The sequence below is a fragment of the Diabrotica undecimpunctata genome, chromosome 3 (genome assembly GCF_040954645.1).
Source record: "Diabrotica undecimpunctata isolate CICGRU chromosome 3, icDiaUnde3, whole genome shotgun sequence".
NCBI classification, from domain to species: domain Eukaryota; kingdom Metazoa; phylum Arthropoda; class Insecta; order Coleoptera; family Chrysomelidae; genus Diabrotica; species Diabrotica undecimpunctata.
The window spans coordinates 75145450-75167665 of NC_092805.1; the positions used below are offsets into that span (position 1 = coordinate 75145450).

The window sequence follows — 22216 nt, forward strand, 5'->3', positions numbered from 1 at the left end:
CTATGTTCTTCATAGTGTTATTCAGTTTATGGTTTCCACTCATTCTTTTTTTATATTAGTTGGTAATTTTCAGAACATATTTGTTTGCTGCAATTATTGTCTTCTGTTTTGATTTCCAATTCTTTTCATGATAGAACTTCTGCAGACATACAGTTCTGTCACTTTTGTACAATTTTTGTTTTCTCTTAAAGGGATGGCATACCACCTTGCTATCATATTTTATTTTACAAAAATTAATAAACAAATTAGTTTTAAGTGTTTATTGATTATCTTTTTGTTGTTCATATGTTTTATGATGTAAAATACTATTTACCACAAAATACCCTTATTGGACAAATCCATGCCCAAGTACTTGAAAGAACAAAGACAATTTTAAGTTTTATAAGAGGAATTGGTTCCTATGCTTTTTCTAGATCAACACATAGTAAAAGTATTTCCTGATCACAAGCTTCTTTCTTTTCCACCAACTGCTATTGTGCCTAAGTGACACACTGTAGACTGACCTGCCTGTATTTCTTGATGATGTACCTTGATAGATATACTTATTTTATTTTTATTAAACCAAGTGAACAGTTATCTTAACCATATACTGTTCTCTATCCAATATGATGCATCTTATTCTAATTTCATAAATGGCATTTTGAAAGTTCTTATAATAACTGCCTGATATATTCATTCCATTTCTATAGTTTTATTGTAGTTTTCCTAGATAACAGTTACGTTTTAAATAAACCTTTTTATTTTCCTTAAAGTTGTTTTTTGTGGCATTCTATTTTCTTATGAGAATACTGTGAATATGCCATCATGTGTTTATTTGCAGGTATTATGTGTCATTTTAACCATACTTGATTGAATTCGATTTACCAAGTAATTTTTTCATTTCTACACACATCTACTGCATCACTTGTTGTACTCACTCAATGTCTACCAAATAATCTTATTATGTGCCAAATAATCTTCTTATGTGCCATATTGTATGCTTTTATGAAATCCCTCAGATATTTCATTTCTGGACTCTGCTATAAATTATTCTCTTCCAAATTGTTATAATCCCACTAAGTGATTAATATGACTGTTGAACAGTCTTTTGGTTTTATATCAATAAAGCTCTGAGATTAATTTGATTTTTGTTTTACCTTTTATTAAATCCTGTATTAAAATAAATTACATACTTAAATAATAAAGATAATAAAAAATAAAATTAATATAATGAAAAACAAATAAATTTGGTAAATATTTAATACAGTTGCAAACACAAAATAAGACTAATTTACAAATGAAAAAATAATATTAACTTACATATTGTGCAGTGACAATGTTTAAAACACCTTATGCTCAATTTTGATAATGTGGTTATTAAACCAAGCCTAATTTTGTTTGCTAAAATACAGAATTTTAAATTGGTTGAAATTCATGTTTTCCAAAACAGTTACTAAAATGGAGATTGGAAGGAACTAGGTATAAAATCTGATCTAATAATTGGACTATAATGTACAATAAGAGCTCTAAAATCAATATTATTGAATCTGACAATAATGAATAGGTACATAAACATGGACCATTTACATTTTCTGGCTTAAATTTTTGTAATAAAAATTTACTTGGTAAACTTTTTAAAGTATGTATAAAATATGCACTTGCATTTTTCCTTTCTTCATTTATTAGTCCAGAAATCTACTTCAAGTGTTTTCATATTTTGATTCTACCCCAATCTAAAATCCTACAAGTTTAAAAACATTATGAGATACAAATAGATTATAAGAGAAAACTGAATACCTGTTAGGAGAAATTCCACTGCTTTTTAGGCAATGCATTTTTACCTAAAACACATAGGTAATCTAATGTGTTGCAACTAATTTAAATAATTTTAATTCTTTCATTCATTTAAGTTACAATCAGCCCTATTCTGTAACTACAAATCGAATAGAAATGAGTCAAATCGAATAGAGGTCAGCAAGTCGGATCGGAATTGTAGGAATCGGTATTCTGTAACTCATCTCGACCTCTACTATCGGAATGTTGTGTAGAAATTGATTTCGACTAGACAAGCTCCGTCGAGATCAAGTTTCGACATCGAAATTGGTCTTGACGTTTGTTTTGACATTTATTTGTTGACTTATTTAGTCTGACATTTTTTAGTATGTGGTGTTATTTATTTAGATAAAGTTTACTAAATAATTTAACTGCTAAGCATATGCCTCTTTCTTTCGTGTTCCGCTTGCCATTTTGTATTCTTGTAACGAACTTTTTAAACTTAACCAAAACAAATCAAAACTACTTGACGACAAGCTTGAAATATAATCTTCTTTTTTGATAAATTTTTCGCGCGCCTAGCCTTTCCAGTAACATAACGTCACAGAACACTTATTTCTCTTTTTAGTGCGGGGTTGCCACCAACTTCTGAGCGCGTCAAGTAGAAGTTGACGTTTTCGATTTACACCGATTACGATGTAAGTTACAGAATGCCAATCCAAACACAAAAACGACGCGATAGATATCCAACATTCCGATTTCAGGTAATTACGATTCGACTTGGTCATTTCTATTCGATTTGTTAAAAGTTACAGAATAGATCTGATTACCAAACCATTTTCTAATAATTTAGGTTATGGTTATGTTATTTGCATCGAGCAAAAAGACAAAAGAGGGAATGTAAAGGTAGTGGGGGCAAAAATATTGTTAGACAGGAAGTGCCATCTTGAGAGGCCAAATTAAACAAGGAAAGAGAGTCTTTCCTTGTTTAAGAAATCAAATTTAGTTGGGTTATGTTATTATTTGTCCCAACTGTCACATGAAATCTTATTTATATTGAAGTTTTTTAACAATTGTTTCACATTTTAGACTGTTATCGTTAATATTTAATTAAAATTTTCTCGTCTAAGACACATTCTGAAAACTATTTTATAGCTACTGTTAATAAGTGTCGGAAAATTTAAATTTGGCGCATTCGCATTTCCGGATATGTCGGCCATCAGAGGCCACTTTTTTGGTCGCCTTTTCATAACGATTAGATTCCCTCTTTTGTCTTTTTGCTCGATGGTTATTTGTTATTGTTCTCCAGATGACATAACCAGCACTCCGAGCTACTAAATTCAATTCGATTGTATCGATCTGAATTTGATATCGATACCGAATCGCCTGATTTGTTGGTATGTTGTTTCGACCAATGACGTATAATATATAGACTAAGCAGTCCCGTATTCTCGCTATATAATCGGGTGTCCTAAAGATCTCCGCTCAAGGTATGTTTACCAGAACAGCGGCGTGCTCATTTATATCTTAATGAAAATAATTATTTTTTTAATTAAAATTAAATATTTATGATTTTTTTTTGTTCTCGTTTATAAGAGAAAAACTTATTTTTATAATGTTTGTAAAGTACATTACCTGAATTTTAATCATTTTACCAACAGGAAATATTGAAGTTTTGCCTAAAGATTAAAAATTCTCATTTTTAAATTGTATTAAGGACTATTGATTATTATTTAGTGTGAAGGAAATTTTGATAAATAAATCTAATCAGGTTTGCATTTCTATTAAGAGTTGCGAGTCTATTTAGAGAGTCGAAAGATTACTAGAAGTCTATAAATAGTAAGTGAAAAATTATATCACGTTCATATCACTTTTCAATCAGCTGTGTTAGCATCTATGGTTGACTTTCTTTTTCTGAAGCCTGGCGGATATTGCCCTAGTGTATTTTCGGTAATTTATCTATTCCCCAATATGCTTGACAATATTTTGTATGTGGTGTTCAGTAACATGATTCCTCTGTAGTTACTGATATCCTTCGGTCTCCTTTTTTAATATCGTTATTAGATGACCCTTTCTCCATCACATTAGTATACTTTCTGAGTTCCCTGTATTTTTTTTTGTTTAAGAATCCAGTGCATCAAATTGTCTTCTTAATTTTTTATTAATTCATTTTTTATCATTTCCTGGTGGTTTTCACTGTTGCAATAATTTCCTTGTATAAAGCAACTTTTGAAGTTTATATTAAGGAATTAAGAAGAAAATTAATATTTTACTTGAGTGCAAACAAACAACAAACTTTTGAATTCTAATTTCGTGTTTTGTTGTAATGAATTAAAAACAAACAAAAAAAATATCAAATCAATTACACATTTTTAACAAAAAACATACAAAAGAAATAAATCATAAAACATTTTGCAACACAATTAGTAATTTAATTAACGCATTAATGCATACAACGTAATAAATACAGTTTCAATTATTTTCTAAGACATACAATATGTTGTATATAAAGATACAATATGTTATAATAATAAATAAGTTGTATACCAAAGACTTCTATAATTGTAATGGTGGTGTGAATATACAAAATAGGACAAGATAATGCCCTGCCTAAATCGCACAGGCCGATCAGTCTTACATAATTTTTGTTGAAGGCAACAGAAAAAATTCTTGATAGACATATTAAGGGAAGACCTTTGAGGGATCATTCTCTCAATGGCAACCAGCATGCATATCAAGAAGGAAATCAACAGAAACAGCAGTGGACAAAGTAGTTCAGAAAATCAGCCACTCAATTAATAATGGAGAGAATATTTAGAAGGCACATTTAATAATGCCCTATCAAATAGATCCACTATCAATGTGTGTTACTATGTGTAACTGGATCAAAGCAATGCTGGAAAATATATTGTTGAGTGAATAGAAGATTGTCACAAAGGTGCAAGGAGAGATTTTGGCCAAAACTGCTAAGGGTGTCCACAGGGGGGAGTGTTTTCTCCCCTCCTCTGGTCACTCCTGGTGGATCACTTGATGTCACTTCTTGACGCACACGGGGGAAGAAGTACATGCCTATAGAGATGATCTAGTAATTATGGTAAGAGGAAAATATGGTAATTTTCTTTCCAGCACACTCCAAAGAACATTAAATATCCTTAGTAGGTAGTATGACATGGAAAAATTCTCTATCAATCTTAGTAAAACATCTAGGAGTAATATTAGATAAGCAGCTTACATGTAACGCCCAGTTGGAAAGAATAACCTACAAAGCAAAGGTTTCCCTTTCTACATGTCAAAGAGTATGTGGGAAAATTTGGGTTTTGAAACCCAAACCGATGTACTGGCTATATATGACTAGTCAGATCTATGATTACGTATGGCGCACTTATATGGTAGTTTAAATAACAACAAACGACCACTTAATAGAAGCTGAATAAGCTTCAACGACAAGCATGCTTAATCATAACACGAGCAATTTTGACTACCCTAACTGCCTCATGGAGGTCATGCTTGATCTATCTTCATTACATATATGGATGGAGAAGGATGTGAAGATAGGAGCATACAAAAGGTGGATAAGATGTCAGGAAGCAGGGCAAAAGGATACCTGGATCAAATCTGGAGAGATAATTAAAAATTACCTAGATTTGGAAATAGTACCAGATGAAATGCAACCTAAATATAATTTTGAAAAGTCGTTTACCATCCTCTTCATAGGAAGGTACAAATAGGAGTTAAATAAAATCAATGCATTGGCCATTGATAAATTGTTGGCAGCACCATCAAAAGTTAATGAATAGACTTTTATGCCTGAATCATAAATAAAATTTAAGCAAAGATTTACTAAGGATGCTTTTCTTATCCACAAAAACTCTCAATTAAAAAATATGCAACTGGCACTTTAAAATTGTCATTTAAGGCTACTAACATAAACACCAGTGCCTCTTTTACTTCTGGTATATTATCAGATTCTATATCTGTACCAAAATCTACAGAGCCAATAAATTTTTTCCCATCCCATTTTACTAGCTTACGAATAGACATTTCGTTCAGCACTAAATTACACACAAGTGTTACAAGTGTTTTATTTTGCTTCCCTGCTTCTTCAATTTTGTTTTTCAAAGCATTTAAAGCTTCTTTGGAAAATCCGGGTGCGCCATCAACAGTTTGGTACCATTTAGTTATGGTTGATGGGTGTGGTAATGAATTATTAAAGCTCTTCTTACAAAATCATAGGCTTTTGCTGAATACAATTTAAAGCCAGTGCAAGTGACCTTAATTCTGGAGAATATTTGGCACATTTGGCACCCTTTAAAAATCGTTGAAACAATGCTTTGGCTAATTCTGGTAAAGAGGTCTAAAACAATAAAAAATACAAAAATAAAAGAATATAATAATAATTTAATTTCGTTCTTTATGAAATATGTGAAAGAAAACTTACCAACAACACAGATTTAGCATTTTCTGTAACATACAGTTTTTCTTTTAATGATTGTACCAATGCGTTTAATGTTGTTGCTTGTTGTTTTTATCTTTTAGTAGATTTTCTTAGGGTGTCAATTTGTTTCTTTTTTTTGCTATACATGTTTACTGATTCCATGTATCTTTTTCTTTTTCTTGGGCAGTCTAAGTCCGACATGGAAAAATCCCCCACATAATACTTCCTAAAAATAAAAAGATTTAATGAAAGAAAAATTGCTTATTCAAGGATATAATAATGCAAATGAAAAATTAAATGAATATTGCCTCTTGTTAATTTTTTTAGCTATTAATTCTCTATCTGCAGCATGCCCTTCAATATTTTCCTTGCCTAAGAGTTCCTCAGTTTCTGAGGCAGACAAAGTTAGTTCACTGCTAGCAGTTTGTGTTGTTGAGCTGCTGGATATTTGTCTGAAAAAATATTTATTACACTTTGAATGTAACACATTGCAAATATAAATTTGAATTTGAATCAGCTTAAAATATTATTAACCTGTATACAGTTGGTCTAGAATTATTACATACCTTTCAGTAAGAAATTCTCTAGTTTCGAAATTTAAATTGTGGGTGTCTGATGTGGGCTTTAGTTCCTACCACCTCTTTAGCGTCTTTAGAAGACCTGTATGCAAAGAGAAAACAATATAGAAGAAACAGTAAACAGAAAATTTATATAAATATTCAATACCAATGTAAAAATTTAATAAAAACATTACCCACCTTGGTATAGCTAATGGTTTTGCATTTTCTTTTAGACGAAAAAGCTAAATTTCATGATAACATCATTTGGATCAAAATGATCACAACAAATACGTGACCATCTGGAAAGCTTGTTCTTATTTAATTGTAAAATGTATATCCAAATTTCCTGTTTTTTTTTTCGTCAAAAGGAAATCTATGAAAAAAAAAATTGGTAAGAAAAATTATATTTAAATGATTTTAATAAAAAAAAAGACAAAAAATTTAATGGAAATTGTTATTATTCAGTATAATGCATAATAGTTTATTTATTTATTAAATAAATAACAACTAAACGCCTCCACTGGCCATCAAAACATAACCTAATATTTATAAAACATACATATAAAAAATAACTTACTTGAAAAGTGATAACGTTTCGCTCTTCGAACTTCAGCGACCACAAACAAGATACCTAAATGGCATTTTACTAAAATAGTAGGTAAATGAATCTCAAAAATTTTAAATAAAATTTGCTTGTTACAAAAAATATGTAAACACGCAACTTCATATCAAAACAATAAACAATAACAAAGGTATTCATGTGGTGGACACTTTTTAAAGCGTTCACGGAGTCTATATATTATACGTCATTGGTTTAGACGCTAGTTGTGATAGATAAAGGTATTTGCTAATGAGGGAAGATGGGTAGGAATTCTCAATCAATATGTTCCTGGGCAGTTGAAGGGTGTTTAAATTCAAATATGGTTGTGTGAACTAATCAATACATTTGTCCTCCCTATATTCCTATATCCCTATAGTACCGCCCGGGCTCGTGGAATACATCTCGCTAAAGGGAAGAGCGTAAGTCGTTTGTAACGATACGATCGTTAATAGTCTAACACTTCGAACGTTAGCAAAATCTCTCAAATAATGAAACCGAATCCCTACATAGCTACTAATTCGCCGCCGTAAAAGTAGGCAATTTATAATACAATTTATCGATTTACAATAGTATCGATTTCCTTGTCATTAAAGGGACAACGAATACTGGCCAGGGGCCATTTTAATTTTAGAACAGAACTTCAAGAAGTAATGAGTTAAGTTATCACGGCAGGCAGAACTTACGAGAGATTGGAATAATTTTTAAGTTATTTATGGGTTTTTGGAAATTAATGTGAAATTTGAGTTTGAATAAGTATTTAGTTTATGTATCGTTTTATTTAGAAAATTACGTTGTTTTATGGGAAAATCACTCCGAGGTTCTGGTAAGTACTTTCAATACACGTACATCTTCCATTTAAACTTGCCAGTTCTCAATCATTTAAATCTTCTCACCTTATTAGACCTATCCAAAAATCATTCTTATTTTTTTTATATACATATATAAGTAAATTCTAGTATGGAAATATTAAATATTTCAGTCAAGGTCACTTAATGACCAATGTATTCCAGTTTTTGTGATGTGAACAAAAACTATGAGTATATGAAGACAGAATAAAAAGATTTTTTTTTCTGTTCTTTTATAGCCTGCCGGCTCCAATCATTGGACCTATCTTGGTATTTTTTTTTTTGGGAGAAGAATATTTTTAATTTTTTGGACTTGGGAAGAAGACTTTATCTTGGGAAGAATTTTAGTTTAATTTTCTGGTTGGTCTACCGTCCGTGGCAGATAGAAAGAACATAGGCTAATCCATCCTAGAGCCCATCCACTACCTGGACCCTGGACAGCGGATTAAGGAACTGCCTTTCCAGCAAAAGGGTTACTAAGGACATTTACTTTTTAGTTAAAGCTGTTAATAATTCAAATTTAAATTTTTTTATATTACATATTATATCCTCGGATACTTAGGTCTTCAGCCTAAGTGGGTTACGAAACAGATTTGTGCACAATCCCTGGTTAGTACCCTCAACTATTTGAATCCTTTCAATTGCTTTAATTTTGTAATTCCTTATTTACTTTAAATTTATCTATTTATTAATATTTTATATTACACTTAATAGATTGTTAGGATATATATTCCAATTTTATGGCAATTTGTATATACCCTCATGTATCGGGTTGATGTATGTATTGTTCTAGTGTCTTAACTGACTAGTCTCAGATTTTTAAATTGCCCTTTTTGTAACTTATATAAGTATTTAATTATTTTCTAATATTTTAATTACTATTTACTCCAAGTGAGTTATCCTAAACAGTAATCCCAGATCATTTTATCTCATGGTTAGAGAACTGGGTAGACCAATTTGTGTATATAATTATATTTTGGGTCATATTTTTAGGTAACTGGATAACTATGGATGGATAGTACATATAGTGTATAAAGCATTTCTGATTTTTATTTGTTTCCTATCATCTTTTATTGTTCAGTTAATATATAACTACATATACCCCAAATTGGTGTGATATTCAAAATTCACCCTGGCGCCCATCTCAAGATCATCTTAGGATTGGTCTAACTATCTTAGGTTACTACAGGCAAGCAAACGTGCCAACCTCCTCTCTGAGCACTACTCTCATTCTCTTGAGCTAAGCCTATTCTATTGTAGTACTTCAAGTAAATTTTATATTTTCTTTTGTATTGGTTACATTCCCTGTTATTTAACCTTATTAAAATAATAATTAATTAATTTTAAATTTTATTTAACCATAAATCTTACATAATTCCTAATATTGGCTTCACCATCTCAGGCTTTTCCCTTTTAATTTTCAACAATTAGCTTTTACCTGTTTTAATCGGTAACACGTTGAGAAGAAAAGACGCAACCCGCTAGTGACCGAGGCATTCATATTGAATTCGTTTTGTTCGTTGTTTCGTAAGGTAGTGCAAATCATGGTAATTAGCAGTAAGTTCTTCACCTAGTTTTACTGTCATCGAATGCCATAGTCTGTGGACTAGTACGCATTTCGATGCGCATCGCCCCGCCTCGAATTTTCCCATTGGCTCTTGACCTGGAAATCCCTATTTATCGCTCGAACAGCGCATATAAATATTGGCGATTTTCAGGTCAGCCAGGTCAGTCCCTCACGGGCTCTCCGATAGCTTAGTGCACTCGGGGCTCTGCTTCCTGCATTTATTTTCCATACTCTGTGGCTGAGAATTGTTTCAACTTAACTTGGTGTTTTTATTTCGACGAAGAAATTGTCATGTAAGAAATATCTTGCCTTTTTCAAGGCAAGACACCGAAGATAAATATTTTCCAAGTCCATAACCCGAAAATGGACTTAAGTAGAGGAGCTCTCGACAGTATATTCGAAGCCCTCTACAGAGCACCCGGGGATATCAGAAGGTGGTTAGACCCTTATTTGTTCCCCCGAGGTGACATGGCGCCCGGCAACGTGGTTAAAATCCGAACCCACGACCCAGCTCGAATTCACAGAAGGCAACACATCATTGACTTCAACATGGGTTGAAGTCAAGAGAAGAATGGGGAGAACCACGTAGTGTTAGAAAGCAATACTCTAACACTCCGACATCGAGACCTTCTGCAGACCTGTAGCCTTCGACGTGCAGACACCTTTGACGAACCAGGCTTATTCGAAGTTAGAAGCCCCAGATGCCGATGGAAGTCTCGGAGTAGACCCAGTCATCGCCCACCTACCGAAAGTGGTTGGACGACCACGTAGGCTTCGGCACACTGGTACCCTACGAAACCCCGTTGGATATGGCAGATGGGATCCGGACGACCGAGAAGAAGACGAACCCGTTGGAGGAGTTGGCACGCCGACCGAGAATGGACCCTGTGGGAGCTTGAGATGCCGTCATCACCACCGACCTCCCCCCGTAGGTAGTGCAGTGTTGTGTGAATTATTTTGAACATTTTATGAACAATTTTACTTATATTTTTATGCATATTTTCTTGGGTATTTTCACATGTATCTTTTATTGTATTTTTATTCAATAAATATTTTTCCCAGCCGCAGAGTCTCCAGAGGAGGGGGAATGTCATCGAATGCCATAGTCAGTACGCATTTCGATGCGCATCGCCCCGCCTCGAATTTTCCCATTGGCTCTTGACTATTGACATTGGCGCCAGGTCAGTCCCTCACGGGCTCTCCGATAGCTTAGTGCTCTCGGGGCTCTGCTTCCTGCATTTATTTTCCATACTCTGTGGCTGAGAATTGTTTCAACTTAACTTGGTGTTTTTATTTCGACGAAGAAATTTTCATGTAAGAAATATCTTGCCTTTTTCAAGGCAAGACAGCGAAGATAAATATTTTCCAAGTCCATAACCCGAAAATGGACTTAAGTAGAGGAACTCTCGACAGTATATTCGAAGCCCTCTACAGAGCACCCGGGGATATCAGAAGGTGGTTAGACCCTTATTTGTTCCCCCGAGGTGACATCACCTCAACCTTTAAATTGTTTTTTGATTATTTATTACAACCATTTAAATTTTGATAATTATTTGCACCTGAGTTAAAGTTCATTTATCTTGCCAGAGCTATCGAAGGAATAGTTCTTAAAATATTACAAATATTATTGGTATTATTCTTTCTGTACCAGACGCGGATACGAGAGCCAAAGTGTAATTATAAACATTCTAATGAGTCAAGGCATAATCGTAGTTCATCATTTGTTACAAATTCGTCGTCAATATGTTGTGGTTTATGTAAACAAAGTCATTTTCTAAATCAGTGCTCGTTGTTATTGAAAAAATCTCCAAAAGAAAGATACCAATTTCGTAAAGAATCTTCCTCGTGTTTTAAGTGTCTTAATCAGGCTAAGGGGGTAGCGGGTAGGAACTCCTTTGGAGTCCCTTGGATTCTATTGGATAGTCCTATCAGGGAAAGTGAATCAATCCCTGCCCTCCGCAGATTCCAGGAGCTTCTTGACCCGGGAAGCTAGCACCTGCTAAGGGTCCTTTGTCCAGGGTCACAGATGAAGTCCAGAACGGCATCCAAGGCGACGAAGAATACTTTCGATACGGCGAAGATGGCGGAGCTGGCAACCCTTGATTTTAGGGATAGTATAAGATCACAAACTGTAGCGTCTGATCCAGAGTGGACGGCTACGAACAGCGTCTGATCCAGAATAGACGACTGAATACACACTCACCAACACGTCTGGCCAGCGCGGTGTTTTAAGGCTAATAACCTCCCCAAAATGATGACGAATTCTAAAACGATAGGAATAAGTCCCCAGGTGGGTAGATCATACAGTATTGGCAAGTCCCACTCCTTTATAAAAAAGGACAGCTTCATGGAATCTGGGGGAAGCAAGAAATCGCTAAAAACAACAAACTTGAATATAGCAACACTCAATGTAAGGTCCTTAAACAGAGATGAAAAAATCTATGAGCTAGAAGAAGAAATAAAGGACCTAAAGTGGGACATAATTGGTCTCGCAGAGGTAAAAAGGAAAGGTGAGGAGCGCATAACATTGCAATCAGGTAACATCTTGTATTACAAAGCGCACAAAGAACAAAGTCTAAACGGCGTAGGATTTCTGGTTTCTAAGAAACATGCTAATAAAATAGAACAATATGTGGGAATCTCAGAAAGAATTGCAATGATTGTGATGAATATAAACGAGAAAATCACCCTAAAAATCATTCAAGTGTACGCCCCAACTTCAACACACCCCGATGAAGAGGTAGATGAGTTCTACGAGAAAATAATAGAAACCAACACGAACTATCACAGCACTTACACACTTATAATCAGGGCCGGATTAAGGCACGGGCCAACTGGGCCGCGGCCCAGGGCGGCAAAATTTTGGGGCGGCGGATTTGAGAAAAAAAAAGTGTAATTATTTTTGATTGATTATAAAGCTTTATTATCGATTATCAAGACCAGTGAACCTGAGCATTAAATATTAAAAAACTATTTTATTGTTTATTATTTATTTATAACGCGACACTCTGCGCGGTGTAATGTGTCGCAGTACACTACGCTACGCCACTCTATCCAAGTGAGTCGAAGGGGCGAGGCGGCAGTCTGTATCGTACGCTACGCACGGGAAATTTAGTTGTGGGATCGTAGTAGTTGCTAGCATTGGCTGATGGCAGGCGTCTTGTCGCCTTGCCGCCTCCCTCCCCCCACCAACTCCATCACCGCCACGCGCCATTGTCATTCGGTTGTCTGGTCTCAATTCCACGTACTGCAGTCTGTCTAACTGTTTAGGTTTAACGTTTTTGTAATTTGTTTTGAGCGGAGTAACATTTTGAAATTGTAACTTGTGAGGTAAGAAATATTTATTTGTTTATAGTAATGGTAATGTAAGTTAATATAGATCTTACATCTAAAGGTTCAGATAAGTTTATGCAGCAGCAGTTAGCACTGGTGTAAGGAGTAGTGAGACGGTGAGAGCTGTGCTGTGTAGGCCGTAAGGCCGTAAGTTGTCAAATTTTGTGGCTATTTAATTTTGCATATTTCGCCATTTTACTTTGTGGTAGTAAGAGAAGCACTTTGTGCAAAAAAACTATATTTTTTGCTTTCTCTGAATAGGCTAAATATTGCCATTTCAAATCAATATTCAAAGTATCAATTGCCATTTTAAATCAATGTAATGTTTTAATCATTCATATTTGTTTCGTTTATTTGCTTTAACAATCCGGTCCCTTAAACGTTTTGAGTATGTGTTCGTTTTCGTTTTTCACGATCTTTAAGGGTTCCTGATTACTGTCGCTAGTCGTCAGTCGCATTCCAGCTACCGTCAGTCACTGACACTGTCTCGCTGCGTGTCTGTTTTCGTGTCCGTGAGTGTGTCGTCTGTTAGTATACAATAACGTAGCTGTGCGATGAATAACAAAATGTAAACGAGTTGTATTATCTATCCAACAAAAGTTGGAAATCGTTCATTATTAGCGAATTTCCATAGGAAAAATGAGCTATTGAGCTGACCATCATGGCGGCACCCAGACCCGGGACCTTGAAATGTCCACCGATCCTGGTCCCCAGAACACGTTTTGAGTATTTTTTCAGACTTTATATATATATCTATATTTATATATGATTTTAGTTAGTGAAATTATATTTAATTCTATATTTATATATATATTTTTATGTGTCCGCGCTCTAGCGGTCGCAATTTTTGACCGATTTTCTTCAAATTCGGCACACACTTTCCTTTTTGCAATATCTCGGCTAAGTTATTTAGCCAAAAGAATCCCATAACATTTACCCCCGTGGTTGATGATAGGTATGACTGATTGCCTTTACCCCCTTTAAGCGGGTAAAGGCAATCAGTCATACCTATCATCAACCATTTGTGAAGAACTCATCGAAATAATAGCAAAAACCGTTATTGATACAATTTTGAATGATGCTAAGAAAAGCAAGTACTATTCTATAATAGTAGATTCTACCCCTGATGTAACACACATTGATCAATTGTCTTTCATATTAAGGTATGTGAATGAATTGGGAATCCCTGAAGAACATTTTGTTGAATTTATGAAAAATCAAGGTCATACAGGTGAAGAACTAGTGAACTCAGTGCTTTCTTTCCTACAGTCGAAAGGATTGGACATACAAAACTGTAGGGAACAGTCCTATGACAACGCGTCAAATATGTCAGGAATGTACTCGGGGTTGCAGGCAAGACTTAAAGAAAAGAATCCCTTGATATTTTATGTGCCTTGTTCAGCGCATTCACTAAATTTAGTGGGATCAAGCGCAGCAGAATGCTGTTCTCTTGCAAAACATTTCTTTGATCTCTTGCAAGGATTGTACAATTTTTTCTCGTCTTCTACGCACAGGTGGAATCTTCTTCTGTCAAATTTCACGGCCACAGGAAAGGACAAGAACACGTCGTTGAAGTCTCTCAGTGTTACAAGATGGTCTGCAAGGGAAGAAGCTTGCAAAAGCCTTAATAAAGACTACAAACCCATGGTCAAGACGCTGATAGACATGACTTCAAGCAATCATGAAAACAAACAGACACAATCCAAAGCCAAAGGGTTGTTGCGAAAACTAATGTCTCTAGAAACATGTTTCATGGCAGCCCTTTGGGGAGATGTACTTCAAAAATTTAATTCAGTCAGTGAAAAGATCCAGGCTGAAAATATGACCGTGGACAGCGTTGTAATCCTGTACAACTCACTCACAGAGTATGTGATGAACATGAAAGACATGTTTACCCACTATAAGAAAGAGGGCGAAAAAAAACTGCAAATTGCGCAAGGTGAAATGAGACAGAACGATGAGCCAGAACTTCCACAAGAGACGCAGCTGCAGGTGCAGCAAGATTTTGATCGCCCAAAAAGAAAGGCGAAAAGAAAGAGGTTCTTTGATGAATCTTCAGAAGAAGATGAAGAAAGAACTTATGATGAGGATGATGACATTAGGGGAAATTGTCTTCAACAAAGTTATGACATCATCGTGGAAACACTTCAGTTTCAGTTAGACAAAAGGATCTCTGTGTACACAGACTTCGTTGCAAAGTTTTCATTTCTAACAAAATTAAAGACTCTAACTACCGAAGAAATTACTGCTAACGCGACGTCTTTGCAGAAAATCTATATTGAAGACATTGAAGAGTCAGAGTTTATATGCGAGTGCATCCATCTGAAAGGACTTCTGATCCGAGGAAACTACAAAGAAGCCGAAAAAGACTTTTCACTATCAAACTTGTACAGATTTTTGATAGAAAAAAATCTACAGGACTTGTTTCCCAACGTGGCTATTGGTTTGAAAATGTTTTTGACAACTCCTGCTACAAACTGTTCTGCTGAGAGATCGTTTTCGACCTTGAAAAGAGTCAAAAACTATCTGCGTTCAACAGTGACTCAAGAACGACTCGTCAGCCTGGCTGTTTTAGCCATAGAACATGAACTGACAACAAAACTCGATTTCAGTGCAGTTGTTGATGATTTTTCCAATGCACGTGCAAGAAAGAAGAAGTTTTAAGTTATATTTACTTTAACAAAGCTAATTTAGTGAGTAAGTTATTTGTTTGGATATGTGTATTTTGTATGCTATGAACAGTTATATTTCGATGTTGTATATATTTGTTATTATCCTATATTCAATACAGAAATTATCATTTATTTTGCAGTCTTACTCTGTACACCTTTTACTAATTTTAGCCCCTTCCTAACTGTACTGTTTTTGCCCATAAATCGACAGCAATGACCGATTATGGCTCAAAGCCTGCGGGCACATTCACAGGTGAGCCGTCGCCGAGTAACGAAGCCGAATTTTCACTTCACTCCAAATCAATCATTCTCAGCCAAAATAGTCATAAAACTATAAAAGAATTGTTGAGTTTGGGAATTACGAGCTGCATGATGTTTCACAAAATAATATCAACAACGATTTTATTTACTATTATTGTAATCTTAAGTAATGGAATATCACGGTTGTAGAAAATGGTTTCGTAATTAACGGAGTTTTGTCAAATACTTTATTTTAATTAATAAAACGCAATTTTAGGACATAGTTTCTTGTTTTCATCATGAGAGGTACTAAAACCATTACAATATCAAGAGACAGTTGAGCGCTGGAAAATGTCCCAAAATGCGTTATTTTGCCTCTAAATTTCAATTTTTTTCGGGGGGGGAGCCCCGGACCCCCCCCCGGTGTTGCACCCCCGCTAGGGCGACAGGCAGACCTCTGGCCCATGGGCGGCAAAAGTGTTAATCCGGCCCTGCTTATAATAGGAGATTTCAACGCTAAAATTGGACAACGACTAGAAGAAAGCGAAAACTATATTGGTGAATTCGGCTATGGTGTTAGAAATGAGAGAGAAGAAACCCTGGTTAACTTCCTACATAGCAACAAATATTTCGTAATGAACACATTTTATAAGAAAAAACCGCAAAGAAAGTGGACGTGGTTATCACCAGACGAAAAAACAAGGAACGAAATCGATTACATCATGTGTAACAAGAAAGGTATCGTAGAAGATGTAACAGTAATAAATAATGTCTCTCTGGGTAGTGATCACAGAATGGTTAGAGCTAAACTAAGGATTAAGTATAGCAAACGTAGAATTAACTTTAATAACACGATACAAATAGACAGAAAAGCTAAAAGTCGACAAAGAAAAATATGCTAGCAAATTAAAAACCGCCCAAGCACTGAATCTAGAACAACTCAGCGTTAATAAAATTAACTCAGTTATAACAAAAGAACTATTGAATGCTAGCTCAGAAGTAGCAACCCGCCATAACAACAAAAAATCCAAAATAAGTGCAGAATCGAAGAATATGCTGAAACAACGAAAAGAGCTCCTGTCACTAAACAAAAGAAATACCACAGAATACAAAGAACTTAATCGAGCCATACGAAAACAGATAAAAGACGATATTAAAAAACATCAACAAGAACATGTAGAAAGAGTGATAGAGAAAAATCAAAGTCTGAAATATACCAAACCGAAATTAGGAAAGAAAAATATTATAACTGAAAAATCAACAAGGCCAACTAGAAACAAGCAAAGCTCAGATATCAAACATAGTTGAAAACTTCTATACTGAGTTATACCGCTCAAGAAACGATCCCCCCGACTCTTCAAAGCAAAATCTGAAAAGACAAATAACAAACGTAAATTCTGAAGTAATGCCCGAAATAAGCGAAGTAGAAATAGAAAATGCAATTAAAGAATTGAAAAGAAATAAAGCACCGGGTAGTGATGGAATTCTGGCAGAAATGTTGAAAGAAGGAGGAGAAGAAGTCATCAGGTACCTAAAAATACTTTTTAATAAATGCCTATTTGAAGGAAACATACCAAGGGAATGGAATACTGCTAACACAATATTAATACACAAAAAAGGGGACAATACAGATCTGAAAAATTATCGTCGAATATCACTACTATCACAACTTTATACAACACACTTTATAAAACACTTTATAAAACAAGCAGCTAAATTAAAATGGAAATGGGCTGGACACAACGAACGTCTCGAAGATGGTAGATGGAACAAAGAAGTTGGAAACTGGCGACCGTACGATGCGAAGAGACCAAGAGAAAGACCTCAAATGCGCTGGAGCGACGATATCAAAAGAGTCGCAGGACCAATGTGGAAACGCCTAGCACACAACAGGGATGAATGACGAGAAATGGGAGAGGCCTTTATTCGACAATTCGGATAGAAAAAGGGCTAAAAAAAAATCAGGCTAATCATTCTGTCAAGTCGTGTCCAAAGGCCTTTAAATGTAGTAAATGTAATAGTCACCTTCATAATAGTTTGTTACACTTCGCTAGAAATCGTTCCAATAGTCAGTCGTCCACAGAAAATACTAATAACCCAGAGGCATCGGGAGTCGAACAAAATTCGCCTGAAATATCACATTGTGCTGCTAGTTTTGTAGGGAAGAAAAACGAAACACAAAAAGAAATCTTGCTCAGTACCATTTTAGTTCACGCGATTGATAGTAAGGGGTGTAAACAGCCCTTGAGATGTCTTCTAGATTCGGGTTCAATGAGTTCGTTCATTAGCCGAAAAGCTGCCGGTAAACTAGGCTGGCCTAAAACTCCTTGTTCATTTGAAGTTAACGGACTCAATTCGATGCAAACGAAACTGAATTAAGGTCAAATAAGTTTTTCTATCCAACCTCATCATCAGGAGTCACAGGTGTTTCACTTGGAGGGTATTATTACAGATCGGGTTTGCTCGGATTTGCTTAGCACCAAAATTGACATATCGACGTGGAATTATATTAAAAATTTGAAAGTTAGCCGATCCCAAATTTAACTGTAGTCAATCTATTGATTTGTTAATTCGTTGTAGCATATTTTCGAATGTGTTGTTAGAAGGTAAAATTGAAGGTAAAGCGGGACAACCAGATGCCCTAAATACCGTTTTTGGTTATATTTTGTTAGGACCTACTAGCACACCTAACCTTTCGTCGACTTCCCTTGTTTGTCTTTCAAATATTGAAGACCCACTAGATTCTTCGTTATAGAAATTTTGGGAACTGGAAAACATACCGGAAAAGCCAGTTTCAGAACCAGAAGACGCACTGTGCGAGAACATTTATCGGAAAACGCATAATCGGGACGTCTCGGGTAAATATGTTGTGTCTTTACCTTTTCGTGAATCGCCGCCTTGTTTGCAAGATAGCTATGATATGGCTTTAAATAGACTGGAAAAAATAATATTCTTTTCATATGCAGGAGTATCTTGATTTAGATCATATGCAGTTAGTCCCTAATGCCGAAAAGAAAAGGGGAAAGTATTATATTCCACATCATTGCGTTGTAAAACCAGATAGTGTTTCAAATAAAATTCGAGTTGTGTCTTGGCACATCTTTGAACGACTATTTACTGGTCGGTCCTAAGTTACAACAGAACATAGTCTCGCTTTTATTGAATTTTAGACTTAATCGTTTTGCGCTGTGCACGGACATTCGTCAAATGTATCGCAATATTTTAGTCGCTCCTGAACACATGCATTATCAACGCGTGTAATGAAGATTTTCTAGCCTTGAGGAAATTCAGGAATATCGTTTATTAACCGTTACTTTTGGAATAGTATCTTCGCCATATCTCGCTTTCAGAACTCTCCAACAATTAGCATTAGATGAAGGCTCTCGTTTTCCTAAAGCCGTCTCGCTTATTCGTCATGCTTCGTATATTGATGATTTTGTTTTTAGTGCTTCGACTCTCGAAGAAGCACAAACTTTAGTTGACGAATTAGTCGCTTTGTTAAAGTTAGGAGGCTTTGAGTTACGGAAATGGTGTTCGAATGAACCCAAATTGTTGTCGCAATTTCATGAATCCCATATAAATCCTTATTCCATTAATTTTGATTCAGAAGCAAATGGTCCTTCATTAAAAATCCTTGGTTTGAAGTGGATTGCACAGTCCGACGTCTTTCAATTTTCAGTCAAATTGCAAGACGTTCCTTGTACCAAAAGATCGTTTTTGTCCGAATTAGCACGAATTTATGATCCTTGTGGTTACTTAACACCTATTACCTTTTTTATTAAACATTTAATCCAACAACTTTCGGCAACCGGTCTTAAATGGGATGATCGCCCTTCTTCGGAAATAATTCGTGTATGGGAGCAATATAAGAGCGAACTATCTCTTATTTCACAGTTCAAAATTACTCGTTTTTTGAATATTTCCTCATGTCCCATCTTAGAGCTTCATGAATTTGCCGATGCTAGTGAAAAGGGATATGCTTGAGTCGTTTATATTCGTAGTATTGATACTCGTAACCTAGTTCAAGTTAATTTACTGTGTGCCAAATTGAAAGTAGCTCCTATAAAACAGATTACTATACCTCAATTAGAATTGTTAGCTGCTGTTCATTTGGTAAAACTTATGTCGTTTGTTTTGGAGTCGTGGAAGCATATAATATTTTAAAATGTGTATGCTTGGATAGATTCTCAAATCGTATTGCACTGGATTAAAAGTTCCCCCTCGAGATTCAAAACTTTCGTCTCAAATCGCATTTCGTATATCCAGTCCCATGGTCAAAATTATTCTTGGCATTATATCGAATCTCGAAATAATGCAGCCGATGCGCCTTCACGAGGCATGCTACCCGCCGCTTTTCTATCAAAATTAGACTGGTTAACAGGTCCTTCGTTTTTGTATAATATTCCATTAATTTTTCCAGAGATTCCTCCCTCATTGCAGGAAAAACCCTCTTTGGAAGAGATAAAGAAAGCTTTAGTATTTGTTTCCACTCGTGGGGAACATTTTTTGTCTTGTTTGCTGAAAAATAAATCGTCTTTTACCTCGACCCAAAGAATTTTAGCTTTTATGTTGAGCTTCGCGCACAACTCTCGTTATAAAAGGTCGAAACGGTCAGGGCCCTTGACTTTCGTAGGATTAGAAGACTCGTTGATTATTCTTGTCAGATTTATACAGGAAAAGTATTTTGAAGAACATCTTCAATCAAATTCTTTTCCAAAACCATTTCGTAAATTGGGAGTATTTTTAGATGATAGTACTCAGTGTTTAAGAGTAGGTGGTCGTCTATCTCAGTCTTCGTTATCGTATGAAGCAAAACACCCGCTTTTGTTACCAAAAAAATCTTGCCTTACTACTCTTATAGTTCGTCATTATCGTGAGAAGGATTTACATGCTGGATTTAAGAGTACTCAGTTTTTGGTTAGTCAAAGGTTTTGGATAAACAAGCTGTTAATTCGGTATTGTCCATCGTTTTCGATAACCGGGGAGTTAAAACTCAAAAGGCCTATTTGTGTCTATTTGTATGTTGCGCTACAAAGGCTTTACATCTTGAATTAGCTAGTGATCTGACCGCGGAAGCCTTTTTGGCCACTCTACAACGTTTTGTCGATCGGAGAGATCGAGTATCGCAAGTATCTTGTGATAATGGCACTAATTTTCATAGTGCTTATCGACAGCTTAGTAGCTTTATGGAGAGTGCTCTCGATAAGGAAAATATTAAGTTTTCATTTGCTCCTCCTGCTGCTCCACATTTTGGCGGTATTTATGAACGCGGAATTCGTTCTCTAAAGGAACATATTGTTCGTATAGTCGGGGCACAAATTTTGACCTACGAAGAATTTTATACCGTTTTAACCTTAGCTAAATCCGTCTTAAACTCCCGTCCTCTCACCCCATTAACCAAGGATGTTAAAGATCTCGATGCTTTGACCCCAGGACATTTCCTGACTCTTGAACCCTTGACCTCTTTGTCTGTGCCTGATTTTTCGGAGGTATCCTTCAATCGTTTGTCCAGATGGCAGTTGTTACAACGCATCCATAGAGATTTTTGGGCTCAATGGCGAAAAGAATATCTGCACACCTTACAACACAAGTCCAAATGGTTAGATTCTGTTTTTGTACCTAAAATCGGTGCCTTAGTTGTTTCAAAGGAGGATATTGTGGCTCCGTGTAAGTGGCCTCTCGCGCGTCTTGTTGAATTACATGAGGGTAAAGACGGGGTAGCTCGAGTGGCTACCGTGATAGTACCAATAAAACCACGATGAAACCACCGTTTTAATTTTAATTTTTTTATTTTTAGTTTAAGTTAGGATTTGTATAGGAATTGTTTGTATTAATTATTATTTTTTGTTGTTTAAGTAATTATAGTATTTAGAATTCGTTTTGTTTTTAAAGACCTTATGGGCTTTACAAGAAGGAGAATGTTTAAATTCAAATATGGATGTGTGAACTAATCAATACATTTGTCCTCCCTGTATTCCTATATCCCTATAGTACCGCCCGGGCTCGTGGAATACATCTCGCTAAACAGAAGAGCCTAAGTCGTTGAGAAGATAAGACGCAACCCCCTAGTGACCGAGGTATTCATATTGAATTCGTTTTGTTCGTTGTTTCGTAAAGTAGTGCAAATCATGGTAATTAGTGGTAAGTTCTTTACCTAGTTTGACCTCAACCTTTAAATTGTTTTTTGGTTGTTTATTGCAACCATTTAAAT

General features: G+C 35.4%; 2 protein-coding genes and 1 long non-coding RNA gene across 3 annotated transcripts; 2 read left to right on the top strand and 1 right to left on the bottom strand.

Annotated features, from left to right (window-relative positions):
• Window positions 1–1221: 1221 nt before the first annotated feature.
• On the bottom strand, window positions 1222–2318 carry LOC140435649 (uncharacterized). Its single transcript, XR_011950213.1, has 2 exons — window positions 1777–2318; window positions 1222–1720 (listed from the first exon to the last, which is right to left on the bottom strand). It is a non-coding gene; the product is annotated as an uncharacterized lncRNA (long non-coding RNA).
• An 11984-nt stretch (window positions 2319–14302) lies between these two features.
• LOC140435898 (zinc finger MYM-type protein 1-like) lies at window positions 14303–15757 on the top strand. The gene has a single exon (XM_072524611.1). The coding sequence runs from the start codon at window positions 14303–14305 to the stop codon at window positions 15755–15757; it is 1455 nt and encodes a 484-aa protein (XP_072380712.1).
• A 221-nt stretch (window positions 15758–15978) lies between these two features.
• LOC140435899 (uncharacterized) lies at window positions 15979–21767 on the top strand. Its single transcript, XM_072524612.1, has 2 exons — window positions 15979–16018; window positions 21061–21767. Exons 1-2 carry the CDS (start codon window positions 15979–15981, stop codon window positions 21765–21767), a joined length of 747 nt encoding a protein of 248 aa, XP_072380713.1.
• The last annotated feature ends 449 nt before the right edge of the window (window positions 21768–22216 follow it).

Bases quoted from the DNA above. Each gene is read 5' to 3' on its own strand.
- LOC140435898 (XM_072524611.1), top strand. From the start codon at position 14,303: ATGAAAAATCAAGGTCATACAGGTGAAGAACTAGTGAACTCAGTGCTT.
- LOC140435899 (XM_072524612.1), top strand. From the start codon at position 15,979: ATGACCGATTATGGCTCAAAGCCTGCGGGCACATTCACAG. The intron at 16,019-21,060 runs GTGAGCCGTCGC...ATCTTGAATTAG, and splicing joins GCCTGCGGGCACATTCACAG to CTAGTGATCTGACCGCGGAA.